The following is a 15,261-nucleotide window of genomic DNA, read 5'->3' on the forward strand; positions in this document are numbered from 1 at the left end:
ATTAAAGATCTAAACGTAAGACCAGAAACTATACAACTCCTAGAGGAGAACATAGGTAAAACACGCTCCGACATAAATCACAGTAGGATCCCCTATGACCCACCTCCCAGAATATTGGAAATAAAAGCAAAAATAAACAAATGGGACCTAATTCAACTTAAAAGCTTCTGCACAACAAAGGAAACTATAAGAAAGGTGAAAAGACAGCCTTCAGAATGGGAGAAAATAATAGCAAATGAAGCAACTGACAAACAACTAATCTCAAAAATATACAAGCAACTCCTACAGCTCAACTCCAGAAAAATAAATGACCCAATCAAAAAATGGGCCAAAGAACTAAATAGACATTTCTCCAAAGAAGACATAAAGATGGCTAACAAACACATGAAAAGATGCTCAACATCACTCATTACCAGAGAAATGCAAATCAAAACCACTATGAGGTACCATTTCACGCCAGTCAGAATGGCTGCGATCCAAAAGTCTACAAACAATAAATGCTGGGGGGGGTGTGGAGAAAAGGGAATCCTCTCACACTGTTGGTGGGAATGCAAACTAGTACAGCCACTATGGAGAACAGTGTGGAGATTCCTTAAAAAACTGGAAATAGAACTGCCTTATGACTCAGCAATCCCACTGCTGTGCATACACACCAAGGAAACCAGAATTGAAAGACACGTGTACCCCAATGTTCATCGCAGCACTGTTTATAATAGCCAGGACATGGAAGCAACCTAGATGTCCATCAGCAGATGCATGGATAAGAAAGCAGTGGTACATATACACAATGGAGTATTACTCAGCCATTAAAAAGAATCCATTTGAATCAGTTCTAATGAGGTGGATGAAACTGGAGCCTATTATACAGAGTGAAGTAAGCCAGAAAGCAAAACACCAATACAGTATACTAACGCATATATATGGAATTTAGAAAGATAGTAACAATAACCCTGTGTACGAGACAGTAAAAGAGACACTGATGTATAGAACAGTCTTTTGGACTCTGTGGGAGAGGGAGAGGGTGGGATGATTTGGGAGAATGGCATTGAAACATGTATAATATCATGTATGAAACGAGTCGCCAGTCCAGGTTCGATGCACGATACTGGATGCTTGGGGCTGGTGCACTGGGATGACTCAGAGGGATGGTATGGGGAGGGAGGAGGGAGGTGGGTTCAGGATGGGGAACACATGTATACCTGTGGCAGATTAATTTTGATATATGGCAAAACCAATACATTTAAATAGTTCAGTTCAGTTCAGTCGCTCAGTCGTGTCTGAGTCTTTGAGACCCCATGAACCACAGCACGCTAGGCCTCCCTGTCCATCACCAGCTCCCAGAGTCCACCCAAACCCATGGCCATCGAGTCAATGATGCCATCCAACCATCTCATCCTCTGTCGTCCCCTTCTCCTCCTGCCCTCAATCTTCCCCAGCATCAAGGTCTTTTCCAATGAGTCAGCTCTTCGCATCACGTGGCCAAAGTATTGGAGTTTCAGCTTCAACATCAGTCCTTCCAATGAATACCCAGGGCTGATCTCCTTCAGAATGGACTGGTTGGATCTCCTTACAGTCCAGGTGACTCTCAAGAGTCTTCTCCAACACCACAGTTCAAAAGCATCAATTCTTCGGCGCTCTTAAGTTTTCTTTATAGTCCAACTCTCATATCCATACATGACCACTGGAAAAACCATAGCCTTGACTAGACGGACCTTTGTTGGCAAAGTATGTCTCTGCTTTTGAATATGCTATCTAGGTTGGTCATAACTTTCCTTCCAAGGAGTAAGCGTCTTTTAATTTCATTGCTGCAATCACCATCTGCAGTGATTTTGAAGCCCCAAAAAATAAAGTCTGACATTGTTTCCACTGTTTCCCCATCTATCTACCATGAAGTGATGGGACCAGAGGCCATGATCTTCGTTTTCTAAATGTAGAGCTTTAAGCCAACTTGTTCACTCTCCTCTTTCACTTTCATCAAGAGGCTTTTTAGTTCCTCTTCACTTTCTGCCATAAGGGTGGTGTCATCTGCATATCTGAGGTTATTGATATTTCTCCCAACAATCTTGATTCCAACTTGTGCCCCCTCCAGCCCAGCGTTTCTCATGATGTACGCTGCATATAAGTTAAATAAGCAGGATAACAATATACAGCCTTGATGTACTCCTTTTCGTATTTGGAACCAGTCTTTTGTTCCATGTCGAGTTCTAACTGTTGCTTACTAACCTATACAGGTTTCTCAAGAGGCAGGTCAGGTGGTCTGGTATTCCCATCTCTTTCAGAATTTTCCACAGTTTCTTATGGTCCACACAGTCGAAGACATTGGTGTAGTCAATAAAGCAGAAATAGATGTTTTTCTGCAACTCTCTTGCTTTTTCCATAATCCAACAGATGTTGGCAATTTGGTCTCTGGTTCCTCTGCCTTTTCTAAAACCAGCTTGAACATCTTGAAGTTCACAGTTCACATATTGCTGAAGCCTGGCTTGGAGAATTTTGAGCATTACTTTACTAGTGTGTGAGATGAGTGCAATTGTGTGGTAGTGTGAGCATTCTTTGGCACTGCCTTTCTTTGGGATTGGAATGAAAACGGACCTTTTCCAGTCCTGTGACCACTGCTGAGTTTTCCAAATTTGCTGGCATATTGAGTGCAGCACTTTCATAGCATCATCTTTCAGGATTTGAAATAGCTCAACTGGAATTCCATCACCTCCACTGGCTTTGTTCATAGTGATGCTTTCTAAGGCCCACTTGACTTCACAATCCAGGATATCTAGCTCTAGGTCAGTGATCACACCATCGTGACTATCTTGGTCATGAAGATCTTTTTTGTACAGTTCCTCTGTGTATTCTTGCCACCTCCTCTTAATATCTTCTGCTTCTATTAGGTCCATACCATTTCTGTCCTTTATTGAGCCCATCTTTGCATGAAATATTCCCTTGGTATCTCTAATTTTCCTGAAGAAATATCTAGTCTTTCCCATTCTATTGTTTTCCTCTATTTCTTTTCATTGATCACTGAGGAAGGCTTTCTTATCTCTCCTTGCTATTCTTTGGAAATCTGGATTCAGATTCTTATACCTTTCCTTTTCTCCTTTGCTTTTCACTTCCCGTCTTTTCACAGCTATTTGTAAGGCCTCTTCAGGCAGCCATTTTGCTTTTTTGCATTTCTTTTTCTTGGGTATGGTCTTGATTCCTGTCTCCTGTACAATGTCACGAACCTACGTCCATGTTCATCAGGCACTCTATCTATCAGATCTAGTCCCTTAAATCTATTTCTGACTTCCACTCTATAGTCATAAGGGATTTGATTTAGGTCATACCTGAATGGTCTAGTGGTTTTCTTCACTTTCTTCAATTTCAGTCTGAATTTGGCAATAAGGAGTTCATGATCCCAGCCATAGGCAGCTCCCAGTCTTGTTTTTGCTGACTGTATAGAGCTTCCCCATCTTTGGCTGCAACGAATATAATCAATCTGATTTCAGTGTCGACCTTCATATTTAATTCATTTATATTAATCATATGCTACACAGATATATTTAAAAGTTTGAATCTTATATGCTGTTCTTAGATGTCCATAGGACATTTAGAAAAACTGGCAAAAGGATGAACATTACTAAATTTCAAAAGTAGAATTCATTTTTGTGTGTGTGATTCAGTTATACATGTACACATATAATATTTTTTAATTATTTTCTGTTATAAGTCATTATACAAAATATTGACTACAGTTCCCTGTGCTATACAGTAAACTTTTGTTTCTCGTTGCATATCCATTTTTTTAATTAGAAATGTAGCATTCTATTCATACTAAGTCAAGCAAGTGGAATCAAAATGTCATAAAATTTTTAGTTAGGCAAAAATTAATATTTTTGAAAATATATATTACACATATTATTTTTATATATGTATACTAAACCTTTTGAACTACACTTGATAAAGGCTTGAGAAAGAATGTCAAAAAAATAAGAGATGAAGAAATTGGAAAACATAAACTAAATGAAATGGGAGCCATGAATATGAAATAGAAACAGTGAAACAAACTAGATAAAAGTAAAAGGTCCAGGTGTTTTTAAATGTGGCTGCTCATTAGAAACATATTTGGAGCTCTGGAAAAAAAAAAAAAGAAATGCAATACCTGGGCATTTGTATTTTCCAAATATTCCAAGATGATTCTGATATACATATGGACTTTAAAATGTGTGTGTCCATATGTATATCAGAATCATCTTGGAATATTTGGAAAATACAAGGATGGGGAACACATGTATACCCATGGCAGATTCATGCTGATGTATGGCAAAACCAATACAATATTGTAAATTTAAAAAATAAAATAAAATAAATTAACATTTTTTTTAAAAAGTGATTACAGATTTTCTAATAAATGCTAGTTTGGGTGATATCGAATTCTATAATTTTTTTGTTGACCAATCATGATACAATAATACTAAGTAAGTAATAGTTCAGTTCAGTTCATTCGCTCAGTCATGACTGACTCTGCACAACTTCAGGCTTCCTGTCCATCATCAACTCCTGGAGCTTGCTCAAATTCATGTCCATTGAGTCAGTGATGCCATTCAACTGTCTCATCCTCTGTCTTCCCCTTCTCTTCCTGCCTTCAATCTTTCCAAGTATCAGGGTCTTGGAAAGACACCAATGAGTCAGTTTTTCGCATCAGGTGGCCAAAGTATTGGAGTTTCAGCTTGAGCATCAGTCCTTCCAATGAATATTCAGCACTGATTTCCTTTAGGATGGACTGGTTGGATCTCCTTGCAGTCCAAGGGACTCTCAAGAGTCTTCTCCAACACCACAGTACAAAAGCATCATTTCTTTAAGGCTCAGCTTTCTTTATGGTCCAACACTCACATCTATACATGACTACTGGAAAAAGCATAGCTTTGACTAGAGGGACCTTTGTTGGCAAAGTAATGTCTCTGTTTTTTAATATGCTCTCTAGGTTGGTCATAGCTTTTCTTCCAAGGAGCAAGTGTCTTTTAATTTCATGGGTGCAGTCACATTCAGCAGTGATTTTTGAACCCTAGAAAATAAAGTCTGTCACTGTATCCACTGTTTTCCCACCTATTTGCAGTGAAGTGCTGGAACCAGATGCCATGATCTTAGTTTTTGAATGTTGTGTTTTAAGTCAGCTTTTCTCTCTCCTTTTTCACTTTCATCAAGAGGCTCTTTAGCTCCCCTTTGCCTTCTGCCTAAGAGTGGTGTCACCTGCATATCTGAGGTTAATGATAATTTTCCCTGAAGTCTTGAATCCATCTTGTGTTTCATCCTGCCTGGCATTTCACTAGATGTATTCTGCATACAAGTTAAATAAGCAAGGTGACAATGTTCAGCCTTAAAATACTCCTTTCCCAACTTGGAACCAGTCAGTTGTACCATGTCTGGTTCTAACTGCTGCTTCTTGACCTGCATACAGATTTTTCAGGAAGCAGGTAAGGTGGTCTGATAATCCCCTCTCTTTAAGAATTTTCCACAGTTTGTGTTGATCCACACAGTCAAAGCTTTAGTGTAGTTAATGAAACAGAAGTAGATGTTTCTCTGGAATTCTCTTGCTTTTTCTATGATCCAACAGGTGTTGGCAATTTAATAGTTACAGAATCACAGAATGGATGCTCATCAGTTTTCACAATTGATAGCCAGACAAAAAATAAAAGATGATTATAATTGCAAACCATAATGGGAACACGATTAATCTAACAATATAAAATAATTACATACAATTTGGGGAGTCAAGCAGAGTGATGTGGTAAGTGGAAGTATATACCTGGGCATGTTTTCATCTGCTCAGCCAGTCTATATCTTTTGGTTGGTGCACTTAATTCATTTACATTTAAGATAATTATTGATATATATGATCCTATTACCATTTTCGTAATTGTTTTGGGTGCATTTTCTCTAGGTAGGGCTTTTCCTTTTCTGTTAACTGCCTAGAGAAGTTCCTTTACCATTTGTTGTATAGCTGGTTTAGTGGTACTAAATTCTTTTAACTTTGGTTGTCTGGAAAGCATTTGACTTCATCAAATCTGAAGGAGAGTCTTGCTGGGTAGAGTGTTCTTGGTTATAGATTTCTCTCTTTCATCACTCTGAATACATCATACCATTTGCTTCTGGCTTGTAGAGTTTCTGTTGAGAAATCAGCTGATAGCCTGATGGGAGTTCCCTTGTATGTCATTTGCCATTTTTCCCTTGTTGCTTTTAATATTTTATCTCTGTCTTTAATTTTTGCCAATTTGATTACCACATGTCTCAGCTCAGTGTGTTCCTCCTCGGGTTTATCCTGCCTGGGACTCAATGTGCTTCTTGGACTTGGTTGACTATTTTCTTTCCCATGTTAGGGAAGTTTTCAGCTAATACTTTCTCAGGTTGCTTATCTCTCTCTTCTCCTTCTGGGACACCTATAATGTGAATATTCGTGCGTTTAATGTCCCAGAGGTCTCTTAGGCTGCCTGCATTTCTTTTCATTCTTTCTTCTATATTCTGTTCTATGGCAGTGATTTCTACCATTCTGTCCTCCAGGTCATTTATCCGTGCTTCTGCCTCAGGTATTCTGTTATGGATTCCTTCTAGGGTATTATTCATCTCTGCTTCTTTGTTCTTTAGTTCTTGTAGGTCTTTGGTAAACATTTCTTGTATCTTCTCAATCTTTGCCTCTATACTTTTCCCAAGATCCTGAATCATATTCATTATCATTATTCTGAACACTTTTTGTGGAATGTTGCCTTCATCCACATCATTTAGCTGTTTTTCTGGGGGGTTACAGTTTCCCTTCATCTGAGATGTAACTTTCTGCTTTTTCATGCTGATTAACTTTCTGTGGTGTGGTTTTGTTTTGGTTGCTGTGGGATTGTGGTTCTTCTTGCGTCTTCTCTTTGTGTAAGCTTCCTAATGGCAGGGACTGGTGGTGGGAAAACCTGGGTCGTGCTTTGGTGGGCAGGGCCTTACTCAATAAAGCTTTAATCCAATTATCTGCTGATGGATGGGGTTGCACTTCCTCTATGGTAGTTTTTTGGCCTAGATGACCCAACCATCAGGTCTATGGGCTCTGTGGTCAGGTTAATTTCCCCAAGAGGGTTTACACCAAAGGAGACATTCCCAGACAGCTGCTGCCAGTCCCCTCTGTCCCTGTGATGAGCCCCTGCTGACCCACACCTCCACAGGATACCCTCCAACATTGCAGGTAGTTTTGGTTCAGTTTCCTGTGGAGTCACTGCCCGTTTCATTTCAGTCTTGGTGTATGCAAGGTTTTGTTTGTGCCCTCCAAGAGTAGAGTCTCTGTTTCCCCCAGTTCTGTGGAAGTCTTGTAATCAAATCCCACTAGCCTTCCCAGTCAGATTCCCTGAGGATTCCCAGCTCCTTTGTTGGGCCCCCAGGCTAGAAGCCTGACGTGCGGTTCCAAACCTTCACAATGGTGGGTGATCTTTTGTATTATTGTTCTCCAGGTTGTGGGTTACCCACCCGGTGGGTATAGGATTTGATTTTATCGTGATTGTGCCCCTCCTACCATCTCCTGCCATTTCTTCTTTATCTTTGGGCGTGGAGTATCTTTCTTAGGTAGATTCCAGCATCCTCCTGTCTGTGGTTGTTCAACAGCTAGTTGTGATTTTGGTGCTTTTGCAGGAGGAGATGAGCAGAATCCTTCTACTCCTCCATCTTGAACCAGAAGCCCTGGACATGCTCCCTTTCAGTTGTAGGTCTCTTCTTGGTTGTGACTCAGAAAGGCCAAGTCCTCTTTCCGTTTGACTCCAGGTCTGTCTCTTCAATTTTTCTGCCTGTTTGCTAGTCATGACCCTCTCCTCAATCTGGTTAAGTATTCCTGTCAAGTATTGTTCTTCTGAAAACAGAATTTCTGTCTCTAATACCAAGTTCAACAGTGATTCCTTGCCTGCTTGCTTAGTCACTAAGATGTATCCAACTCTTTGCAGCCCCATGGACTGTAGCCGTCCAGGCTCCTCTGTCCATGGATTTCCCAGGCAAGAATACTGGAATGGGTTGGCATACCCAGGGAATCTGCCTGACCCTGGGTCAAACCTGAGTCGCTTGCATCTCCTGCATTGGAAAGCAGATTCTTTACCACTCGCCACCATTCCCCAAAAAAGGACACTAATTTTGAATAAAGATTTCTCCAAAGATAAGTAAATGACAGTAAGTGCATGAAAAGATGTTCAATATCATTAGTCATTAGGAAAATACAAATCAAAACCCACAAAAGGACACATCACTTCATACTCATTCACTTAAATGATTAAAGGAAATAAAGACTGACAATTAGAAAAATGAAAAGTTATGGACCAGTTAGAACCCTCATACATTGCTTGCTGAAATGAAATTAGTGCAACCACTTGTAGAAAACAATTTCTCAAAAGTTTTGATATGTAGGTACCAAATGACCCAGCAATTCCGCTCTTGGGTATATATACTAAACATATGAAAACCCACACAAAAAAATTACATCAGTGTTCATTGCAGCATATTCAGAATACCCAAAGCCTGAGAATGACATAAATATCCATCAGCTGATGAAGGCATACCAAAATGTAGCATAGCCACATAATAGAATATTATTCAGCTATGAAGAAAGACTAAAAATGAGTTTTCAGCCATAAAACCATGTAGCAACATGAATAAACCTTGAAAATATTAAGTGAAGGAATCTAGTCACAGAAGACCACGTACTGTATGATTCCATTTACGTGAGTATCCTGAACAGGCAGATCCATAGTGACAGAAAGTTGATTAATTGTACTCGGGGGCTAGAATCAGGATTGGGATGCATGGAAATGGGAAGGAGGATTTCCTCATGCTATTGTGAATGCAGTTTCTTTTTGAGGAGTTGAAAGTATTCTGAAGTTAGACTGTGGTGATGGTTGCACAACTCTGTGACCATCCAGAGATCACTCAACTGTACAGTTTTAATGGGTAAATTTCATTGGATGTTAAATCATATCTCAATAAAACCATAATTTAAAAAAAAAAAAAGTAGTGGATGAGTTTTACGGCAGATAAAAAATTAAATTGAATAATGCAAGAAAGGCTCTTAAAACTATGTTAGGTTCAGAGGACTCTCAAAAACTAACACATTTACAGACTTCCCTGCTTCAACCCTGATCTACTCATTGGTCTTGTTTCTACTGAAACATGATTTCTTTGGGAATCTTCCTTAACCATTCTATTTCCTTAGACCCAAAACTGAGCTTTACATTCAAAGATACATTGTCATAACCTCCCTTTTTTTATCATTAAATTGTGTATCTCCTGCCAATATGGGATTTACATGTATAGTCTCTTCACCACTTTATTGTCAGAGAAAATCACAGAATCTGTCAAAAAAGAGACACTCAATACTTCTTGAGTAATGAGTGAATTATATAATTATTATAGATCCCTAAGGATAAATGCAATTTTTTAAGGGAGTCACTTTTTAAATATCTGTTTTTTACTTTCTTTATTATTTTTTATATATTTCATTTTATTTTATAACTTTACAATATTGTATTGGTTTTGCCATATATCAACATGAATCCGCCACAGGTATACACGTGTTCCCCATCCTGAACCCTCCTCCCTCCTCCCTCTCCATACCATCCCTCTGGGTCATCCCAGAGCACCAGCCCCAAACATCCAGTATCATGCATCAAACCTGGACTGGCGACTCGTTCCATATATGATATTATACATGTTTCAATGACATTCTCCCAATTCATCCCACATTCTCCCTCGCCCACAGAGTCCAAAAGACGGTTCTATACATCTGTGTCTCTTTTGCTGTCTCGTATACAGGGTTATTGTTACCATCTTTCTAAATTCCATATATATGCGTTAGTATACTGTATTGGTGTTTTGCTTTCTGGCTTACTTCACTCTGTATAATAGGCTCCAGTTTCATCCACCTCATTAGAACTGATTCAAATGGATCCTTTTTAATGGCTGAGTAATACTCCATTGTGTATATGTACCACTGCTTTCTTATCCATTCATCTGCTGATGGACATCTAGGTTGCTTCCATGTCCTGGCTATTATAAACAGTGCTGCGATGAATATTGTGGTACACGTGTCTCTTTCAGTTCTGGTTTCCTTGGTGTGTATGCCCAGCAGTGGGATTGCTGGATTATAAGGCAGTTCTATTTCCAGTTTTTTAAGGAATCTCCACACTGTTCTCCATAGTGGCTGTACTAGTTTGCATTCCCACCAACAGTGTAAGAGGGTTCCCTTTTCTCCACACCCTCCCCAGCGTTTATTGTTTGTAGACTTTTGGATAGCAGCCATTCTGACTGGCATGAAATGGTACCTGATTGTGGTTTTGATTTGCATTTCTCTGATTATGAGTGATCTTGAGCATCTTTTCATGTGTTTGCTAGCCATCTGTATGTCTTCTTTGGAGAAATGTCTATTTAGTTCTTTGGCCCATTTTTTGATTGGGTCATTTATTTTTCTGGAATTGAGCTGTAGGAGTTGCTTGTATATTTTTGAGATTAGTTGTTTGTCAGTTGCTTCATTTGCTATTATTTTCTCCCATTCTGAAGGCTGTCTTTTCACCTTGCTTATAGTTTCCTTTGTTGTGCAGAAGCTTTTAAGTTTAATTATGTCCCATTTGTTTATTTTTGCTTTTATTTCCAATATTCTGGGAGGTGGGTCATAGAGGATCCTGCTGCGTTATATGTCCGAGAGTGTTTTGCCTATGTTCTCCTCTAGGAGTTGTATAGTTTCTGGGCTTACATTTAGATCTTTAATCCATTTTGAGTTTATTTTTGTGTATGGTGTTAGAAAGTGTTCTAGTTTCATTTTTTTACAAGTTAAAGATCATACACCATGACCAAGTGGGCTTTATTCCAGGGAAGCAGGATTCTTCAATATCCACAAATCAATCAATGTAATACACCACATTAACAAGTTGAAAAATAAAAACCATATGATTATCTCAATAGATGCAGAGAAAGGCTTTGACAAAATTCAACATCCATTTATGATACAAACTCTCCAGAAAGCAGGAATAGAAGGAACATACCTCAACATAATAAAAGCTATATATGACAAACCCACACCAAACATTATCCTCAATGGTGAAAAATTGAAAGCATTTCCTCTAAAGTCAGAAACAAGACAAGGGTGCCCACTCTCACCATTACTATTCAACATAGTTTTGGAAGTTTGTGCCACAGCAATCAGAGCAGAAAAAGAAATAAAAGAAATCCAAATTGGAAAAGAAGAAGTAAAACTCTCACTGTTTGCAGATGACATAACCCTCTACATAGAAAACCCTAAAGACTCTACCAGAAAATTACAAGAACTAATCAATGAATATAGTAAAATTGCAGGATGTAAAATCAACAGACAGAAATCCCTTGCATTCCTATACACTAATAATGAGAAAATAGAAAGAGAAATTAAGGAAACAATTCCATTCACCATTGCAACGAAAAGAATAAAATACTTAGGAATATATCTATCTAAAGAAACTAAAGACCTATATATATAAAACTATAAAACACTCGGAGAAGGCAATGGCACCCCACTCCAGTACTCTGGCCTGGAAAATCCCATGGACAGAGGAGCCTGGTGGGCTGCAGTCCATGGGGTCACTAAGAGTCGGACAAGACTCAGCGACTTCACTTTCACTTTTCACTTTCATGCATTGGAGAAGGAAATGGCAACCTACTCCAGTGTTCTTGCCTGGAGAATCCCAGGGATGGGGGAGCCTCGTGGGCTGCCGTCTATGGGGTCGCACAGAGTCGGACATGACTGAAGCAACTTAGCAGTAGCAGCAGCATAAAACACTGGTGAAAGAAATCAAAGAGGACACTAATAGATGGAGAAATATACCATGTTCATGGATTGGAAGAATCAATATTGTGAAAATGAGTATACTACCCAAAGCAATTTATAGATTCAATGCAATCCCTATCAAGCGACCAACGGTATTCTTCACAGAGCTAGAATGAATAATTTCACAATTTGTATGGAAATACAAAAAACCTCAAATAGCCAAAGCAATCTTGAGAAAGAAGAATGGAACTGGAAGAATCAACCTGCCTGACTTCAGGCTCTACTACAAAGCCACAGTCTTCAAGACAGTATGGTACTGGCACAAAGACAGAAATATAGATCAATGGAACAAAATAGAAAGCCCAGAGATAAATCCACGCACCTAGGGACACCTTATCTTTGACAAAGGAGGTAAGAATATACAATGGATTAAAGACAATCTCTTTAACAAGTGGTGCTGGGAAAACTGGTCAACCGCTTGTTAAAAAAAATGAAACTAAATATCTGTTTTTAATTGGAGGATAATTGCCTTGCAGTGTCTTATTTGTTTCTGCCGTACAACAATGTGAATCACCCGTAAATATGCATATATTTCCCCTTCTTGATACTCCCTCCCACCCACCCCCATCCCATGCCTCTTGGTTGTCACAGGGCATTGGGTTGAGTTCCCTGTGTTATACAACAACTTCCCACTAACTGTTTTACACATGGTAATGTATACTTTTCAATGCTGCTCTCTCAATTCACCCCACATTCTCCCTTCATTGTGTCCGCAAGTCTGTTCTCTATGTCTGTGTCTCTATTCCTGATCTACAAATAAATTCACCAGTACCATTTTTCTAGATTCCATATATATGCACTAATATGCAATGCAAATTCATTTTTAAATTAATTTTCATTGGAATATAGTTGATTTACAATGTTGTGTTAGCTTTTGCTGTACAGCAAAGTGAATCAATTATCCATATACATATATTCAGCCCCTTTTCAGATTCTTTTTGCATATAGGTCATTACAAAGTATTGAGTACAGTACCCTGAGCTCTATAGTAGGTCCTTATTAGTTATCTGTTTTAAATATAGAAACGTGTATATGTCAATCCCAGTCACCCAATTTATTCCCCCCTTTCCCCCTTGGTAAGTATAAGCTTGTTTTCTACATCTGCGACTTTATTTCTGTTTTGTAAATAGGCTCATTTATATACTTTTTTTAAGATACTGCATATAAGCAATATCATATATTTGTCTTTCTCTATCTGACTTACTTCACTCAGTATGACAATCTCTAGGTCCATTCATGTAACTGCAGATGGCATTATTTAGTTCTTTCTGACTAATATTCCATTGTAAATATGTACCACATCTTCTTGATCACAAATGCATTTTTTATTCTCTCCCTTCTCAGCTGCTGGCTCCACTCAGAAAAAGGATTTAAATGGGGTTTCCTTGGACCAGTCTGTGCCATCTTCTCTGTGAGTGATGACATCAAAGCATCTTTAATACTCAGCTAAGCATCATTTAAAGAGAACTAAAAGTGGGGGGCATGGGTTGGTGACAGAGGTGACAAGAACAGGAGTGTTCCTGGGTTATCATGGGTTTGGTTGCATTTTCTAAGACCATTCTTAAAACTTAACTCACTAATATGGTTAAAAATAGAAACTACCTACGTGTGGAAATGATGTTGGACAGGCTGGACAAGGGACTGAAATTGTACTCAAAAAATCTTTTCTGGTTTCCTGAAGGTCAATTTAGCCTTCTTTCTGATGACCCTTTGGATTTTGAAAAGCAAACTCTGTTCCCTCAATAGTGAGGTGTCCACCCTCCAGAACACGAGGTAAGATGGAGAAGAGACTGACAGCCCTGCAGATGTGTGGTTGCAAAAGTGAAGGCATGTGCCTGAACAGTTCCTTGTGTCCATTCTCAGGTTTTCTAAAGAAAGCCAGAGTAAAATGAATGGAGGTGTCCTAAGGCAGCAAGTTCAGACCACTGGTGTTCTCTATCCATCTCTAATTCCAGTTTGTGACCTTGTGACTCCCTCAGCAACATTCTCTGGACTTTGTCAGCAGTCCTATGACAAATGTGCAGAGAACAATTATGTTCCCATGAAGCACTTAGACGAATATGTGACCACTTCCACAGTCTAGTACACTTTCACACCCCACATTTCAAGCTCGTTCTCACCTCTCTCCCACTCCTCTTCCTGGTAAAAATCCCAGTGAACATTAAATCTTCTAAGAGGTTTAGGCAGACCTTTGTTCCAGGAACTCTTGTGCATATCTGAGGCTCTTTCTTTTGCACTTCTACCATTATCTTTTCTAAATTATGCATCTTACTGTTTTGTTGTATTAGTCATTTGAGTAGATCATGAGCTTTATGAAAATAGATATCTCGCCTTTGTGATGTTTAATGCCCAGGACCCAACACAGAGTGTGATGCATGGTACTTCCTCAGGAACATTGGTTGAATGAAATTAGGTATCTCCACAGACGATCATAAAGATTTTGCAACTTATGAAGTTTCGCTTCCCTTTCCATCCAAATCAAAATGTCATTCTAGACCTCAGTGGCATTTCTATTGTGGAGCATCATTGACAGCAAAGAATAAAACCAATCACAACCCAGTCTGAGAAGTCATTACCAACAGGGAAAGGAAGGAGCATGCATGAGTGAAGATGAGAATGGCTCTGGTTGTATCAGGAACTTACTTTCTCCTCCTACTCAGGATGCTGACATTTAAAGCCACAGCTCAGCTCTTCATCTTGGGATGCACGTGGTTTCTGGGAATCCTGCAGGTGGGACCGGCTGCCCGCGTCATGGCCTACCTCTTCACCATCATCAACAGCCTGCAGGGCGTCTTCATCTTCCTGGTGTACTGCCTTCTCAGCCAGCAGGTACCACTGTCTTGACTCCCTCTCAGGACTCATCCCATCCTCACTCCACTCAGGTGAGCTGACTCAGAGCATGCTTTGCAGGTCCGTGAGCAATACAGGAAGTGGTTGAAAAGAATCAGGAAAACCAAAGCCGAGTCTGAGAACTACACACTCTCCAGCAGGACCATGTCTGATGGTTGCAAACACAGTGAGGTAAGATCATGCGCTGCCCCCAGAGCACTTCACTAACCAATTCATTGATCAGCACATGCCCAGCACACTGGACAACTGCATATGAGCTGTTGCTGTCTTAGGATGGCTTACCCTTTGTTTACTGTTTGACTCATTCTCAAGTGGCATTGGTGGTAAAGAATCTGCCTGTCAATGCAGGAGATGCCAGATACCTGGGTTTGAACCCTGAGTCAGGAAGATCCCCTAGGTAGAAAATGGCAATGAACTCCAGTATTCTTGCCTGGAAAATTCCATGCACAAAGGAGCCTGGCAGGTACAGTCCATTGGGTTGCACACATTCGGACACTACTGAGCATGCACACGTGTGCACACACACACACACACACACACACTAACCATTAGCAGTGGTCTCAGTTTGTTTACAAAAT

General features: G+C 39.6%; 1 protein-coding gene across 1 annotated transcript in view; it reads left to right on the plus strand.

Moving 5' to 3' along the window:
• The window catches only part of LOC129621772 (adhesion G protein-coupled receptor E2-like), a 103,988-nt gene that overhangs the window by 41,493 nt on the left and 47,234 nt on the right, over positions 1-15,261 (plus strand). The window contains exons 16-19 of the mRNA XM_055538638.1: positions 13,178-13,244; positions 13,515-13,606; positions 14,494-14,662; positions 14,744-14,854. Coding sequence (XP_055394613.1) covers positions 13,178-13,244; positions 13,515-13,606; positions 14,494-14,662; positions 14,744-14,854 — 439 coding nt within the window. The remainder of the gene's footprint in view (positions 1-13,177; positions 13,245-13,514; positions 13,607-14,493; positions 14,663-14,743; positions 14,855-15,261) is intronic.

This window comes from Bubalus kerabau, chromosome 1 (assembly GCF_029407905.1).
Source record: "Bubalus kerabau isolate K-KA32 ecotype Philippines breed swamp buffalo chromosome 1, PCC_UOA_SB_1v2, whole genome shotgun sequence".
Classification (NCBI taxonomy): domain Eukaryota; kingdom Metazoa; phylum Chordata; class Mammalia; order Artiodactyla; family Bovidae; genus Bubalus; species Bubalus kerabau.